The sequence below is a fragment of the Neopsephotus bourkii genome, unplaced genomic scaffold, assembly GCF_033783945.1.
Source record: "Neopsephotus bourkii isolate Nb327-2 ecotype Australia unplaced genomic scaffold, CSIRO-AGI_Nbou_v1 NB_1245, whole genome shotgun sequence".
NCBI classification, from domain to species: Eukaryota; Metazoa; Chordata; class Aves; order Psittaciformes; family Psittacidae; genus Neopsephotus; species Neopsephotus bourkii.
In genome coordinates, this window is record NW_026901730.1 from 461035 (window position 1) to 479523 (window position 18489).

The 18489-nt window shown below is 41.7% G+C and overlaps 1 protein-coding gene across 1 annotated transcript in view; it reads right to left on the reverse strand.

Moving 5' to 3' along the window:
- ITGAV (integrin subunit alpha V) overlaps nt 1-9153 on the reverse strand; it is a 45030-nt gene extending 35877 nt beyond the window's left edge. Inside the window, exons 1-2 of the mRNA XM_061364645.1 lie at nt 8853-9153; nt 4261-4388 (exon numbers count right to left, since the gene is read on the reverse strand). Of these exons, the coding sequence (XP_061220629.1) occupies nt 4261-4388; nt 8853-9010 (286 nt within the window). The 5' untranslated portion in view covers nt 9011-9153. The remainder of the gene's footprint in view (nt 1-4260; nt 4389-8852) is intronic.
- Nucleotides 9154-18489: the final 9336 nt, after the last annotated feature.

Sequence of the window (18489 nt, forward strand, 5' to 3'; positions counted from 1 at the left end):
CTTAAGCCAACTGTTAGGCTTTCAAAACAAAGAACCACCTCTCCAGGCAGTTGCATAGACAGAGCAGTACTAGGGCTCGGCAAGCTGTAAGAGCAGTTTTTCCACCATTTGCTTTTCCAGATTGTTTCTTCTTTATAAGATTCAGAACATTCCCCTATTGCTATGGATTAAAACAAACAAACAAAGAAGTAAATTTTCAGTCACAAATTATCTGGTGTGAAGAACGGAGACAAGTGAATACAAATACTTACCCACCTTGACCTATAACTCATGGATTTTGGTAGTCTGAATATGAAATGTAAAACATCTTGCAAAGGAAAGGATTACTGATCTTGTTTATGCTTATGACAGTCTTGAAGAATATATTATCTTGCAAATAAAAAATTCTTTCCCATGCTTGTCCTGAAAAGAATAGAGCCTCCTGCACATTCTGAAACTCTGACAGTTAACTTAGAGGGAAAAAAATCCAAAGTATTTTACTGGAATTGTGGTGATGCTGTAGCAATTGTAGTAAGAAGTCAAATACCAGAACTTTTAGTTTTGTTACAATAGCATGTTCAGCTACTGAATTAACAAGATAAACAGGAATAAGGAAAAAAAAAAAAGTTCAGTGCTTAAACAACATTTTTAATTCAGCTCTATTTCTATCTACAGTCGCAGGATAACCCATTACAGTAACAGATAAAAGGATTGCTTCATATTTCAGTTTTGCAAGAGGATCAACAAAAGCACACATGTGAGCAAGCTTGCTCTGTGGTTGATTCCTTTTTAAGTTCATGTGCTTCCAAGTGCAAAAGCTAGCCTGAAATACATGCCTACTGATACTTGAAAGCCTTTAAAAAACATATTTTTATTCTAACTTTCTGGCCATAGCCATACAAGCACATCCAGTACAGCTATATGCACCCCTGAATTTGAGGGCATTTTCTATCACACATTTGTTTGGCATTTTCTATCACACATTTGTTTGGCAATTTTCACATAGTCATAACCATGTTAAATCAAATCCAACTGATTGCAATGCCAAAATGCTCAGAAGCCCCACAGCAAAGCATCTTTACATTTGGGAAGTGTTAATGTACAATATAAACATTTTGCCTTCCAAAGCCACCGTGTATACCAGAATGTCAAAAGCAATTAATCTAATGTACAGAAACACACACACGCAGACATCTCTACAGATTACTCTCTAGTACATTTTTACATGAGTGTAACCATTGTGCTGGGAGATGTAGGACAAGGGGAGATCCCTCTTCCCCTTCACAAATACACTGCTGTTTTAATTGAGAAAATATGTTGTGCAGGAACAGTAAAAGAACACTTGCAGCCAGCAGTTTAAAAATTGTACTATATGGTCTTGCAAGTGGTTTTTTTGTTTTATTTTTTTTGTGTGTGTTACAGGCTGGTAAGGAGGGCAATACATAATTTCAGCATGAAAGCTGCAAATTCCATGAATAAGCTTCTATTGCCCAGCTTCTTTCCTGAAAGAGCCGAGTTGTTATGCACAGGAAAGAATAAACAAAGTAATAAATTTGGTATTACAAGAACTATCAGCTTAATATTTCTTTCCTCCAAAGGAGCTGAGGTGAGAGTAAATGCAAGTAACAAGCTATGCTGGTATAAGATAAGGGCTTGAACAATTCCTCCAAACATTAATACAAAGCAGCTAGTACCTTTTCTCCTGGCTACGTAATAGCTGTTGCATTTGTCTCACATATATGACCATGTGTCTGTGCTAATATGATACTGAAGCCAAAAGCAAGTGTTTGAAAATAAGACCCAATTCTGTGCAGCCACTATCGTGCAGCTGAGCTTAGCATGGCCTTGTACACATGGGAAAAGGACCCTTAAAGCTGGAGGAAAGCTTAACAAAAAAAAAAAAAACACAAGTAATGTTTAAGAACAAAAAATAATTGTGAAAGAAGAAAAGGTCTTGCTTGCTGGACCTCTGTAAAACCCTACTCTTGCATTTATTTCGTGATACAATCATGAGACAAGCAAACACAACCTCACAGAGTCAGAACATTCCCTTGCTATGTTCACAACACAGAAATGTGACCTTTTCCTCACACTCAGACACAGTGTGGAAGGTGCAGTGGCTTGGCCTGGTCTGGGAGCTGCCAGCTATGCTGTCTGACATGGGGAAGCAGGAGGAGGAATAGGGGCACGCCTTCTAGTAGTTTTAAGTTTGCAACCCCACATATGGAGTTTGGCATAAACAGGTAAACAGAGAAAAGCCACAGGTACAAATGTCCTCATTTTCCCAGGTCAGATTTCTCACTCGCTGTACACAGTTAGAACTCTGAAGAATACATCTAATTAATTGTGCAGAACCTGTGCTGCTTTTTCCATTAACAAAACAGTTAAATAATCAGAGGAAAGGAGTGAGGGATGATATAAAAATCTGCCTTGTACTGCAAAGATAAGCAATACCTCTGGAGGTACACATCATATTGCATAAATGTTGAAGTAGTGATGGATGAACCTGAATTCTTTTAGAGGCTGCATCTAATCATCTATCAAAAGCACCTCCACGTTAGCACCAAAAATCAGTGGCCAAATATGCTTTCCATTTCCTGCAATATGAATCACAAGTTGTCCCTAACCCCTGTTTCCTTATGAGGTAGGGGCAGGCAGGGGTGGGGGTTTACACTGTGCTGGCAGTAAGACACAGTCATCATAACACAGGGAATCAGCCATTCTATTATGCACAAAGAGAAAGACATTTTCTTTTGTCTTAGTGCATTTATTATTTTATTATACTGAAACACAATGCCCTTTTTGCTCAGAGAATAATTGACAAATGCATTATTTCCCAATTCATTGCCACAAAGCTAGAATGAGTTAAAACGTGTTGAAAAATCCTCTTAAGCCATTATGACCTGCTGGTTTTACTGTTAAATTTCAAGCAGTTAACAAGTCCATTACTAACCCTAAAGCAGCCTGTCCCCTGCCTCTATTTACTCTGCCTGGCATATGGAATGCAAATGTTCACAGTATAAGCAGATAAATGCATTGTAATTCCCACATAAAGATGCATCTAGAACCTACCTATGTGGTTTGTCTTTCCCAACCAGAAGTTCTTTGGCTATTAATTACATTAGTGGTGATTATTAATCAGAGACACAGCTTACTATAGATCTTAAGTATCTGGCAGAAACATTCCTCTACAGTGAAGTACAGAGACTGATAATCACTTATCAGCCTCTATATTTACTACCATTAGATATTATTTTGCAAGAGAACTGTAACATGTTTCAGAAAAATATATGCAGATTTCAGAAAGCTAATTGCAGCATTTTGCAGTATATTTTGACAATGGAATTGAAAGAAGAGCTTCTCCACTGTATTGTACACAATTTAAGAAGGCCTCATAAGTCTAACAGCCTTTAGACTGCTAAGTCAAAATTCCAATGGAGGCAACAATGAACTATAACCAGCTAGACCTTAAAAGCACGGGTGTTTCCTCTGCCCTGCCACATAGGTCTTGCTAACCCAATCCCATGACACAGAAAGGTTTTTCCTTCCACATGCTGTGGAAAACAAGGATTCAACACTTGAGTGGCTTGAGCAGAAAAGCACATGCAATTCATTCTCATGTAACTTGCCACAGTCTGTGGAAAATACTGTGCATACGAGAGCATGAAGACCGAGTGAAGTGTTTAAAGTCTGCATTGCTGCTGATCAGCTATAGTATACTTCAGAAATCGGTAAGTAATGCCTCTGACCGGAGGTACCTTGACTCCTGCTATCACGAATAATATGAAGCTATATGAGTAGAAAAATATAAAAAAAAGTAAAACTTCCACAGTTTGAAGTTTATTCTCCTAGTTTTAGATTAAACTTCCGAGTACTTCTGCCTATACCATCTTTGCTGATATTAAATAATATCTTTCCTCACGTGACATGTTCTTAATAGGTAATAACACCCATATGGTTTGTTGTGAATTAGGTTGCTAAATGTTTTAGGACTGCTGCGAAGTACAGAGGAGAAATATAAATAGGTTAAAACAAAAGAAAAATAGCATATGCTCACTCAAGCTTTCAGCATGTAACAAGGACAAGAGAATTCTAAAACAGAGGAGAGAAAAAAGAAAAAAGAAAAGCAAACACCAAACCTTGACAGGTTGCTAGTCCAAGAGTGGCTGCATTCACATCAACTACAAAGAAATGCCATGTGATTCTGCAACTCTTCTGCTCCCTAACACTAGGATTAGAGCAGAGACAGCTCATCTCTCCTCACAGCAAGCTACTCGTTACCTGTGGAGTCAAATACAATCGGCTGGCAGTTTCTGTTGGAATTCCAGTTACATTTGAGCACCTGGCCTCCTTCTACAATGTTGTGCTGGGTAGTGTTTGCTTTTGGAGCTCCCACCAGAAGAAATACCCTGCAGTAAAAAGAAATAAAACAAAAGTTTCGACACCCAAGCCATACACATTGTTACTTTAAAACATCTGAAGAGTTACTACATCAAAAACCTTGCCCATTCAAATTTAAATCGGACAAGAACAACTTTGAGTTTCAGAGAAATTCATATTAGGATTCAGGACTTGGGTCCCTTTTTTCTGTAAGCAAAAGCTGGCAAACAAACAAACCCCACCAACATTTACCAAAATAAGAGAAAATTAAATTCTTCTGTCCTACTTAAAATGACATTTGAAAACAAGATAAACGCTTCTATAATCAGGATTTTTCATTTTTTTCCTTTTCAAATATACATATGTATGCAGTGGAAGAGGAAACCATGTATTTCTGTAATGTAAAAAAAAGTAATTGTCTGGCATCATTTCTGGTTAATTTTGTGCATGAGAGTAATTCAAGGAAGTCAGTAAAAAATGGAAACAATGTATAAACAAAACAGCAGTGCTTCTGAGCTCAGAAGCTACAAATTGGTGAGTCAGCCTAGTACTAGGCAAACACTTCTTAAAGTAATCTCCAAGTACCCAAGTGATGGTCAAGCACAGGTTTGTACATTAATGCACCTTTACTGAAATTCATTACACAGTAATCACCTCTTATTAAAATCTGTTGTGCTTTTATAAATCTCTGCTTATATTAATATGTTACATGCATTCCGAGCAGGAACTGTTAAAGAGATTATGTCTGTGAGGTGGTAAAATTCACAAGTTGCCAAGTAAGCAACAGACCAAAAAAAGAACTCATACCAAGCAAGGTTCTTAGCATCTTCCAACAGGCTATTAACATCTTCACTGTGACACCTCCAAAATATACTGGACTCATCAGCACTTTCCTGAGGGTAGCAAATTTGAAGTACAGACAAAGACATAGGGAAGATAAAAAACTAAATACTTCATCAGCATCTGCTCTGTTGCTTGCCTTTAGACTGTTTAAGATAGAAACTAGCTTGTAAGCACAAGTCTTATAATCAGGCACTATGGTTATTTAGTTTTGAAATTGCTGAATGCTGAACAAGCTGCAAGACTGGTTGAAGAGAATGCTTACAGTAGGCAGATCCAGGCTTACCAAACTTGTTCTGGTTTTCAGAGTCATCTCCCAGACTTCACTTTAGTATAGAGCTAAGTTTATGTTTCTTAACATGTAAATACCAGGCATAGACAGGTGGTATCTCATCAAAGCTGTTCATCTACAGAAGCCCTAGTTCTCAACCATGCAATTTTTCAGAAGCTTAAAAATTTCCTGGTGTGAACCTGAACAGAAAATCCAGGCTAGCTGGCGATCCATTTGTCTTCCTTAGTTGCCATTCAAGATTTCAAGAAGAATTTGAAATGCTTTAATCAACTTAAAATGTTCTCTCTGGGCATAACAGAAATGCTTAAAAATAAGCATCATAATGCCAAGTAAAATAACAGAGTCATTATAATTACAATCTATTAAACAAGTGGTAGCTTGCCTTCCTCTTTACTCGTACGTCACTAGCTTTTGATAAGACCCCCAAACTAAATACATGTTTAAAAAAAAAAATAAATCATTCCTATTCTAATCATGTACTTTAACACTTTCTTATATTAATCTTTGATACAAGGTTTATTAAAAAGATTACAAAAAAATAAATAATTATGTGACTCCACGAAGGTTTAGACACTGCTTCTTCCACAGCAAAAAAAAAAAAATCGAGTATTTTTCTCAGCACAGAACAAATGAGCAGATTGTGGTAGGTCTTATAATAACATACAAATTAGAGACAGAGAAGCCTCTAGTCCACATACTTTGTGAAAGGGGCAACAGAGGGAAAACTGATGTTTCCATAGGAATACACCAGCTATGATTTGATACTGCCTTCCTCCACCTGATGCAGCACAATGCTGCAGATGAAACCGGGAGTGCGCTGACAGCTTTGGTGCAATAATCACTCACCAGTGCTTTGCCATGGGCCAATAAAGAGAAACTGGTTTTTCCATGTACTTATAAACTGGAAAGCAGACTGTCAAATGCAATTCTTCTAAAACATGGCATGTATGAGAAAACTTTTCTAGTTTTTATAAGGTGATGTTCAGCAGCTTCGTATTATATGCCCTCTACCAGGCATCATATAGCAGCCTGATACAAGACTACTGGAACAGGGCTTTAATACTGGACTCCTAAATATGCTTTATTTTGGTATCCAGGAGGTCAAAATACACTATGAAACAGCTGCTTGAGCATTCAGGAACTAGTAACTCTCCTTTGTTATCAAGCTAGTCAATCCAAGTAGCTTTAGCTCAACTAAATTCACGCAATCTCTAGTACTTATATGGAGAAAAGGTGACAAATACAATTTCACCTAATACCATCAGAGCCTGTTTCTGTAAAATTTGCATAGCTACTTTGTTCCAATTATGAGCTTAAATTTAAGCACCAGGGGGTGCAACACCAGGTCACTTAGCAGATACACAGTAACTTCTAATTGCAAAAAAAAAAAAAAAGAAAAACATTCCTTTAAAGATAGGAAGGAGTCTTCCATGCTGCCTGAAAACCACTAGTGTTCCAAGTTACTAAAAGAAAAAAGCCATCAGTGTTTTATTTTACAGCCATGCACTTTGAGATCACTAGCTATTACAAAAATAATTTAAAGGTTCCGAACAGTGATTCCACATAGGTCCTTATCAGAAAGCAAGGAAGAAAGTTTACCACCCACATTTACTAGTCTCCTGATAACTTTTTGCAGAAACACGTCAACTTAGAAATAAAGGGAGAGACACAAATAGAATATTTTTCTTAAGTACCAAGATTTAAACAGGATTAAGATAGCACAGAAAGATGTTGCAACACATGCAAGTCAAGACAGGATGACTTCTAATATTGTAGGCAATAAAGAAATGCAAATAAAGCTAGGCTGATATATTGCAAAAAGGCTTGCTCAATAGCTATAAAAATTGTTCATAAGGTTTTATGAGTTAGAGAAATCCCCACAGCATGACAGAAGCTAGCAGCCTTTTCAGCTTTACAGCCATTTCTTAAGATAGGAAAGGAGGGAGAAAAGTGACAAAAGCTGGATCTTAACGTAGCCCACACTTGAGAAATGCAGACTATGCAACACCATGACTTCGAAGTTAGTGCCACAACTATTCAAAAGTCTGAAATACATCAGCCTCTGCTTAGTTGTCGTGTAATATGAAATGGGAACATATTCAGGAAGCAGATGCAGAGTGTTTACATGGAACTTCTTTTTCAGAGTCAGCAACATTTTCGTGACCCGCACAGACACAATGCAACCCATACAAGGCACTTCTACAAAGAGCAGCCAAAAAAGAGGACAGAGGAAATTCTGAGATTTCAATGGGACAAAGCCGATGAGATATAATGAAGCAAAATGCCATACTTCATCTTTCTACACTCTATTTATCACCACCGCTAGCTGCGTAAGCCACAGACTGGTAAGGCTATTCAGAAAACCTAGCAGTGCAGTTTGTGCCACGTTAGGGAGCCTCAGCAGGCAGAGCCACTCTAGACCGGGAGCAGACAGAGCTGAGCTGGGGGTGGCATGTCTCTGCCCCGCAGTGCCAGTGGCTGTGCACACCAGACAGTGCCAGGGTCCTGTCTCAGAGACCCCATTTTGTGTGGGCCACCACGGCCACTGAAGCTGCTAGCCCAGAGGGGACAGGTACAGCTCAGCATAGCTCGTTCGTGAAATCATCACAACTGTGTAATGAAATCACAGAATGGTTTGAGCTGGAAGGGACCTTAAAGCGCATCCACTTCCAACCCTCTGCTATGGGCAGGGACACCTCCCACTAGACCAGGTTGCTCCAAGCCCCGTCCAACTTGGCCTTGAACCCTGCCAGGGATGGAGCAGCCACAGCTTCTCTGGGCACCCTGTGCTAGCACCTCACCACCCTCACAGGGAAGAACTTGTACCTCATATATCATCTAAGTCTCCCCCCTGTCAATTTAAAATCATTCTCCTTTTTCCTGTCACTGCATGCCCCTATAAAATGCCCCTCTCCCGGTTTCTTCTTGGCCCCTTCAGGCACCAGGAGCTGCTCTAAGGTCTTCCCGAAGCCTTCTCTTCTACAGGCCAAACAAGCCCAGCTTTCTCAGCCTGTCTCCATAGCAGAGGTGCTCCAGCCAGCTGATCAGCTGCGTTCGGCACCGGGCCCAAGCGAACATCTCCCATCAGTGAACCGCTCCGAATGTCTTCCGAAAACTGCCCAGGCGTCAGCTCTGCCGTGTGAGCTACAAGGGAGCAGCCCGGCCGCTGACACGGGGGGGCTGTTCTCCCGGTCCCACATCGCCCTCCCCTACCTTGTCGGAACGGCAGCAACCCCGCCAGAGGACGGAATAGAGAAAAGAAAGGAGCCGCAGAGCCAGGCCCCCCTACTCCCAGTGAGCGGCAGCCCCGACAGACGCCGGCCGGTAGCGCCTCGGTGGGCAGAAGAAGGCGGGCACTTACGAGGACGAGTCTGGAGCGAAGAAGTCCACGGCGAAGCCGAAGTAACTACCCTGCGGACCCGAGTACACGGCCGGGCGCTCCACGTCCAGGTTGAAGGCGCCGCCCGGGACCAGCGCACCGCCCAGCAGTGCCAGCAGCCACAGCCACGGCCCCGCCATGGCCCGACCCGGCAGGAACGAAGCGAAGTGATGGGCGATACGGAGGGGCTGCGCGTTTCCTGCGGTTGGCGGCGGCGCAGAGAGGGAAATCACTTCCTCCCGCCCTACGCCCAGTTCCCTTTTCTGCGCGCGACAGGAGCGGAAGGAAAGAGAAGCGGTATCATGTGGTGCCGGAGGGGGGCCATGCCGTGCGCCGCACCGGGCCCGGCCAGGCAGCAGCGCCGCTGCTTCCTGCCGCCCTCCCTCACTGCCTGCTGCAGGCACGGCCAGGTCTCGCTGTGGGAGCGCTGGTGCCCAGCCAGGGGGAGGCTCTACCCCGCTCCGCCGGGGCTGGAGCGACAGGCGGCTGCGGTTCAGATGGGCGGGAGGGAAACCACCCGAGCCCTAAGCAGTTTGTGCTGGATCCCAAAGCCAGAGAAGCACTAGGAGTAAGAAGACGGGAGCATATGCATAGTTCGTCTTAAAACGTCATCCTTGGTAAAACCTTCTCAGTAAAGCCTTTCTTGCCAAGTCTTGAAACAACTTCTGTTAACAAAAGCAAAGAGTGAAATAAGTGTGGACTCATCATTGAGGAAAAACCCCATCGTTTTTCAAATTAATGGAATAGTAAACGAAGTAGTTTAAAGTCACACGGTTCCCACAGAGCCCCACAGCAGCCCCAGCACTGACAGAGATGCCCAGCAGCAGCTGCAGGACTGAGTCTGTAAAACCTCCCTCCTGAAGGTCTGGTCACTGCACAGTCCACCTGGGAAAGACAGAGCTAGCGTCCAGCTCGAACCTCTTCAGACCAAGTTTGTGGCCCTTCTGTCATCTGTCACTACGGAGAGTTTAGTGCTGCCATTGCAGTAGCTCAGAGAGTTGTAGGCTGGTCAAACCCCTCGTGGCCTTGCCCACATCAGCCTACAGCAAAGTTCAACATCCGCTTGGTCTAGCAGTGTTTCAGGAAAAAGAAAACATACTGGAACACCTATGAAGTGGAATTAAATCCTATTAATACTGTTACTATGTTACCAGCTTCCACACTATTGTTTCAAGTCTGAACTTTCAGCCTTGCTTCTCTCATGTGAGCATGATGAAAAGGAACAAATAATGATGTTTCAAGCCCTAAATACAAGCTAAAAAATATCCCATACATATTTACCAAGGGATAGAATCGGAGTCAAGAGAATCCTAAAGAAGAAAAGCATTAAGAAAACAAATACATGAAGACCTGCAAAGATATACCCCCCCCCCAAAAAAAACACTCAGAAAACACATCATGTTCTAGAGACATTATCCTGAGGCCTTCAACAGAAGTGATGAATTCTAGCACAGTAGTTACAAGAAGATGAAAAGCCTACCAAAAAAGGACTTGTTTAAAGAATTGAAGGTACATCAGTTGGAGTGTCTTACCAAAAGACTGCTATAACTCTCCCCAAAATTTTTGAACTGGATATGGGACCTACTAGTGACGTTTTGGACTTTTAGTCCATGAAAGATCATTTTCCTTTGAAATCTATTAAATTAACTGTGCATGAACTTTTACAGGCTCAGTTCTAAAAAAAATCAGGCACATCAGGTAAAGCCAACAAGGTTCAGAGCGAGCAATTAGAAGCTGCTTATTTAGAGTGTTTTCTTTGGGAAACCATCACTAAAACAATCAGAAATATTAGTAGGCAGCTGAATACAGCCAGAAGCATAGTGTTTGTGAAAAAAACTGCTAATTAACCTTTTGAAGAGAGACATAATTTAACAACCATGAAGTATTCCTGAAGTTTTGAACTTGCTTGATTCAATAGATACAAAGTAGCATATTGAAACTTTGAACTAGGTGCCTTTAAGTTGCTTGTTTTCATTTTAATGAATTGTTCCTTCAAAGAATCCAAGGACTTTTTTTTCCGGAAACAAAAAAAAAAAAGAAAGGGGGGGGCATTTTTCATCACTTAAGGAATCACATATCAGAGTATCAGTTTCCTGTTTTCTCTTGGAGTGCAAATTTACAGTCACTGTTGGGTTTGGTTTGATCTTTGTTTTATAATGTCTGATCAGCCTACATTGTCCTGGGTTTAGCAGTGGCAGTCATTTATCTCCTTCTTGGTAGCTGGTGCAGGGCTGTGTTTTGACTTTCAGCTGGGAACAGAGCTGAAAAACAATGATGTTTTGGTTTGGCCAAGGACTTTGTGGGCCTCATGCTCTGCCAGGGAGGAGAGGAGCCGGGAGGAAGCAGAGACAGGACACCTGACCCAAACTGACCAAAGAGGTATTCCATACCACAGCACGTCATGCCCAGGAGGTAACTGGGAGTTAGCCGGAAGGGCTGGGTGGACTGCAGGATTGGAGGAGGTATCGGTCGGTGCTTGGTCGGGCTGGGGGGCAAGTTATTGGTTGCCTGATGATGGGGTGTTGTATTCTTTTCCCTTGTTATTTCCTTTATCATTACTATTATTGGTGGTAGCAGTACTGATTTGTGTTATACCTTAGTTACTAAACTGTTCTTATCTCAACCCGTGGGAGTTGCATTCTTTCTGACACTCCTCTCCGTCCCTCCAGGAGTAGGGGGAGGGCAAGAAAGGGGGGGAGTGGGTAACATGCTGTCTGGCTGTGGGTTAAACCACGACAGTTCTTTTTTGGCGCCCAACGTGGGGCACGAGGGGTTGAGATAACGACAGATCTGACCGGATTAATAGTCACTCGTCACAATGCTGATTTATTGGCTCTCAGAGTTGTTCCTCTTGATCTCACAGCTTCAGAATGTTGTAACTTACTTAGACCCGGTATTTGCTGTGTTAGTGTTTATCAAGTGTGGGGCTTGGGCTAAGGTTCTTGTCTCACTGTACTTTATGGCAATGACTTGTAATACGGGCGGGCTCCAGCAGCAGGGCGGGACGGACGTGGCCGTGGACTGGTCCCTGGCCGTCCGGCTGCTCCTCACCGTCCTGGCCCTCGCCCTCGCCTCCGTCTGCGTGAGGCTCTGGGGAGCCGAGGGGGGGCGGCCCCGGGAGCCGGCGGCTGCTGAAGCAGCCCGGGAGAGCGGCTCCGGGGACCAAGCGGGAGCGGGACCGGAGGCCAGCAGGGAGCGGCTGCCAGTGGAGGAGGTCGGGGCGGTCGAGGAGCGGAAGGAGGCGGCTGCCGAGCAGCGGGAGAAGGCAGCCGAGGAGCCGAGCCCAGCTCCGCGACGGTCGAGAGCATTCCCCGGAAGCCGCCCGCCGAGCCCCAGGAGGACGCTGGAGACCCCGCAGCATTTCCCAGCAAGGCAGAGGAGGAGGAGCTGGACTCAGGAAAACAGAAGCTGGTGGTGGGAGAGCTGGCAAGCACAGCAGCTACACCAGCCCCAGTGACAAGTACAGCAGCATCGTTTGAGAGTTCTGAAGGTTTTGAATGGCCTTTGGGTACCCTTGGGACCTGCCTGCTGATTGTGATGGTGTTCACTATGTTGGCACACATGCAGAGTGTGTTTTACCCACCACCATTGTGTCTGATCCCAAAATTTAAGCAGAGTCGGGTTTGGGTCTTGTCTGGGGTTAGACAACAATATGGGAGGACCAAGAGGTTTTCCCCAAGGCTGGACAGCCATGAGTGGCAGGGCATGTGGGACAGTATGGGCAAGTATCTAGTCCACTGGGCCCCTCCAGTGCTTTGGAAACATTGGAGATGGAAGGACAATGAATTATTTTGAACCTGGTGGGCCCCTGACCCTTAAGGCCAACAGAGCAGAGATGCAACATAGAGATGGACTCATGATCGAGGGGTGGACCTAACAATGGACACTATCGCCCAGGTTATTCACAGGTGTGAACACTGCACACAGCCTCTCGTGCTCTGAAAGACTGTTACAAGAGATGGAGCCTGACATCATGGACCACATGGACTCAGCAGCTTTATAGGGACTGGTCCATGCACTACGATGAGAGTGCACTTAGATAAGAGTGAGGGTATATTGAAAATGTGGGATCTGAGCATGACGTGAATGGTATGGAATAAGGGGTGGATAATGTCCTGGGTTTAGCAGTGGCAGTCATTTATCTCCTTCTTGGTAGCTGGTGCAGGGCTGTGTTTTGACTTTCAGCTGGGAACAGAGCTGAAAAACAATGATGTTTTGGTTTGGCCAAGGACTTTGTGGGCCTCATGCTCTGCCAGGGAGGAGGGGAGCCGGGAGGAAGCAGAGACAGGACACCTGACCCAAACTGACCAAAGAGGTATTCCATACCACAGCACGTCATGCCCAGGAGGTAACTGGGAGTTAGCCAGAAGGGCTGGGTGGACTGCAGGATTGGAGGAGGTATCGGTCGGTGCTTGGTCGGGCTGGGGGGCAAGTTATTGGTTGCCTGATGATGGGGTGTTGTATTCTTTTCCCTTGTTATTTCCTTTATCATTACTATTATTGGTGGTAGCAGTACTGATTTGTGTTATACCTTAGTTACTAAACTGTTCTTATCTCAACCCGTGGGAGTTGCATTCTTTCTGACACTCCTCTCCATCCCTCCAGGAGTAGGGGGAGGGGAAGAAAGGGGGGGAGTGAGTAACATGCTGTCTGGCTGTGGGTTAAACCACGACACATTCACTGATACCACAGTATTTAGGCTTACAAGAACAAATGTGTCATGTATAATTCATCCTAAGGGAAAGGACTGAACATTAATACAGGGTGATCATTTCAACTTCTCTCTAAATACATACAGGAAATTTCCTTAAATTAAAAATAACTTCAACACTTATATCTTATTACAGCCAGGTTTTATGTTAACAGGCAAGATAAATTAAGTAGCCTTGAAGTAAACAGAAAATATAATAAACAGAGAAAGAGGATGAGTGATGGCAATATTTTAAAAGCCAGATGTAAAATATGCCGTACACCATGGATTCTTGACAAGCCTACTGCCACTTACCTACTGTTAAAAGGCTTGGGTTTTTTTACAAGTTCTTTTGGAAGGATTACCCATACAAGGAAAAAAAAAGAAGACAAGGATGGAAAGAGAGGGGAATTCACAATAACTTGTTCTCACTGAAAAGGGGCTACAAGTTCAGTTTTTATGTTTAAAATGCTTTAGATCTTAATTGTTTCTTCCCATCTAGATATACACACATCACCTCAAAACTTGCACAACCCTGCAGTGCTGCTGCTCCACTGTAAGCAATAATATTTTTCATATTTATTCTTTAAAAAAAGTACATTTTAAATGTAGGTTTTCCAGCAATCTCATGGTTAACACAAAGGGAGAACCCCCAAATGTTTCCATTTACTCATTCTCATAATTTTCCTGTCCTCAGTAAAGCATATGACAGCTTGACAAATAGCAGCACACAGTGGTTTGTTCAAGTAAATCTGTGGCAGAGCCAGAAAGAACCACCAGGTAATTTTGTGCTCCAGTCACTTGTTCTTGATACCAAGCAATAATAGTAATTCCTTAAGGAAGCCATCTTAAGGGTTCTTATTCTATCAAGAAAAGGAGGAGTTCTTATACCTAGATTTGATATTTGTTGCTAATTTTTCTAACTTGGCCACCTCTTCATAGATAAAGACAAATAAATAAATCATTAAGGTGAATTTTTATTGTTATTTCTTGCAACTATTGTACTACAGACTCGATCAATGCAAAACTGTAGATGAGTTAGTAAGTTACTAAATTCTAGCAAGTAGGACAATAAACTAAAGAGTGGTTTATATGTACTTTGATTAGTATGTCAGTAGTTTAGGGAAAAGGAAGATATTTTTTTCTTGACTGTACAACTTCACAACGTTACACAAACAGTGAGGGATACATTATTTTTAAGGTATCAGAATTGCATTACCAAATGATAACTTCTGACTTTCTAAGAATTGGCTGTGTGTAGTAGCACTACTTCTTGTTGTCAGCAATTGCTAAATAACAGGCCAGAGGAATAATTCTGGTTTTATACAGTCAGAGATTACTCATCCCCAGGGAAGTCTATCTTCAAACCATTTCTTCTCTTCAAGAAGATAACTGCTTTTTCAACAGCTGTTTTGTGCGTATCTGTTCTCTCCATCATTTGGCCAAAGGTGAAGCTGCCTGTTTTTTTCTGACTCAGTACTCTACTCCACATTCCCACTGATTTTTGTCATCAGTCGCAAGCGGAAGCAGTGTCATTGCTGCTGTCTAGCCTTAATGCAGAACACAATCAGAGTCAGTCCAGGCAGCCAGGAAGCATAGGCACCCTATAGCACACCCTGTATGGTACCATACCTCCCCAGCTTTCATGGGGGTGAGAGGGGTGGGGAAATAAAGTGTGCCAGCTTGGGATTACACTTCTAATCAAAGCAAATCTTGCTGTAAAAAAAGGAAAGTATTTTCTGTTGAAGAAGAGATCAAGTGATTGATTCCATTGCTTGCATTGAACTACTATGTCCAGCAGAATCACGGATGGAGGAATGAAAGGCTAAACCAGACTTCGCAGTTAACGTGAAGCAGGAAACACCCAGTGAAGATATGATTTCTCTTTACTAGCTTGTTTAATTCTCAGCATGACTAAAATAGTTAAATAGCTATTGAGATCATATTACAGAATGTAAACATATGAACCGTATGCTTCTAAAATATAGAAATACTCTCCCATTATCTGAAATTTTTGATTTACAGGCTACTGATTAAGATATCCAGTGGTGAAAATTAACCACTAAGTAGGCAGCAGGCTCTTTTAACAAGGCACCAATTTCTTTCTTTGCATTTATAATTGAATACAATCATTTTGGAATTATCTGAGGTCTAAAAAACTGCTTTCCATTAGTCAATAGATAAAACTAGTTTCCTGTTACAAGTTGTTAGTCTTGTTAGTTTTTACTCATACAGGTAGTTAGTAACATAGCCAAATAAAACTGTAAGATGCAAAGCACTTCTGGTAGACAGGTACTGAGTTGTTTAGCTGTTCCTAAATCTCTGGCCTGTAACATAAATGTAGTATTTCAGAATATTTTCCTTTACAATTATGCCTTCTTTTGACATTACACTCATCAGCAAGAAATGGACAAAATCCTATAATTTGGTAGATATTGCAGATGCACAAGCCACCATGGTGCTACTTACAAAGGTGCAGCAAGAAATCCAGCATACAAGCGATAAGCTTCAGCCTCTTAGGGGATACAGTACTTTACAGTACCAGTAGTGTTAGTATCTGGAGCAAATAAAGGATTATCACTGATTTGTTAATAATTACTGCTATTAGTCTCCCCAAAAAGCCTTTGTCAACATGAAAGTTTTAGTACGTATTTTGCTCTTGTGACATCCAGACACTTGAAATTTTAAGGAGGCTTAGCTGCCCCAAACTTTTTAAGAACTGACTTGGTTTCTAACAAAGTCTTAGAAAGCAAGCCTAACTTGTCCAAAAAGATGGACTTTACATGTTATTTTGGTTTGGTCAGTTGACGCCTTGTATTTATATTTTAATATTAATCTTTCATATTAAATTCCTTTATAATACTAAATCTAAAAAATATGGAAGCATTATTGGGTGAGAATCACAAAGAAACCACTACAACAATGTTGTAAGCTTGATTTGCCTTATTGCCCTATGAGCAATTCACCACATCAACAAAATCTCATTTATTTTTTTTGCAAAAGCTGTCTTTAGCCCAGGGCTATAGTGCTATGTTTTCTTTAGGACAATGACTAACCTTTAAAATCAGGTTCTAGCTGGTGAGCAACTTTCAGTGGTGTCTGAAATCTTCCAGTTCAAAAGCAAGTGAAGCGTATCAGGATTTTTTCTGATTTTTTCAGCACCGATAGCTGTACTACTTCAGTCTTAGTGTCTTTCCACAAGCCCTTTTTTTGTGTTTCATATACTGCTTGTTATTCACCAGTACTTTTTTTTTTTCTTCCAGGTTTTGCTTCACAGAGCACTTCTGCAGATCTAGTAAATATATCCAGATGTTGCTGAGTAACACCCCCAGAGACCTAAATATTTTTAAAATATATTTTTAAACATCTTACTCTAGAGAAAAGAATCAAAAGGAAATAATAAAAAAAAAGAAACAGATCAGAAAAAAAAATCCTGAACTCTGTAATACGCTCTGCAAAATCTCAGTAAAAATGCATACACAAGATGTAACAGAGGCACAAAAAGCTAAATACCACCTTGTTCCATTGTGGGAACACACCAGCACAGAGGGGAAAGCCTAGGAAGTCAGCACACCTACCTCCCAAACCATGGTAAAGGATTTTTCAGGAGACAGGCAGGGAGAACCTGGGGTTTCATGTCTTGCGGTGGGAAAGGTCTTGGCGGAGCTATCTAGAAGGGGATAGGGAGAATTTTCTAATCTAGAGAAGATAACAGAGTTGGCTTTCTACTTCGAGTAGGAAAACAAGTGAAACATTGAAATCACAGGCTTTCTTTGCTTTTCCATCTCACATGGAGTATGTGTGTTGTATACAGAAGTCTTGCTTTATTTCTGCTTCTCCTACCCTACTGAAACAGCTAACCTTGCATAGCACCTATGTAACCCACTACATGAAAGTGCTCCAGCTCCCTCTGAGTTACTACTGCAGTACCAGCTCCTTTAAAGGCTGATACCATCAGACAGAACCACGCTTAGACCTTTTGCCACATCCCAATCTACCCTTCTGCTTTTATCCTGCAGAGCCAGTAAATACACAGCAGGAACAATCAACACAAGAGTGCTAATATCATGCTTGGTTAAGTAAAGAACCATCCTTACCATCTCTTCATGGCTCTCTCCTCCATCTTTTTCTACTTTTTGAGAGAAGGTAAATCACTTCCTGTACACCATGAATACACCATGAGTTATCCTGTCATTCCTCCACTGTGAAATGCAAATTAACAACTGGGGCAAGAATTTAACCTGTTTAGATGAGTGAAACAGATCAGATCAGCATTATATACAACGTACCAGCCTCTAAGACACAAAATATAGAAAGCCATTTTCAGTCTTGATAATTACTTTTATTCCCATTTAAAATATACAACTTCAGAAAATTATGCATCATACATTCCAATGGTTTGCATTCTTAAGTGCCCTGATATCCAAGTATCCTACCACTGGCCAGTATAATACAATAATCTGTCAGCACTGTTTATGGATATTCTTCTATGAAGAATCTATAGATTCTTCTTTCTATAAATAAATATTTATATCCGATATTGCAGCTCTTCTTTAAACAGTTACAAGTCAATTTCAGTAGGCTTCCTTCTCCCAAACACTGCTTGTTGTTCCTATAGGAAAAAACAAATGCCACAGACCCCCAAAAGGGCAAAATAAGTCAGCTAGTTTAAAAACAGCATTCAAGATTCAAGAGTCAATTTAGTACTGTCAGAAATAACCAATAAAGCTAATATTACCACCTAAAAGCAGTTTGAGAAAGGTCACCAACAATGCCACAAATCTTAACAGCCTTTTAAATAGTAATTTAAAGGCTTTAGGAAAAAAAAAAAAGATTATACAAATGATAGCACTAGCTCAGCAATCCTATTGCAGATACTGTTTGTGTGGCAAGGAGGCATAACCCTTGAAAAAGCCCCACTACTGAGAA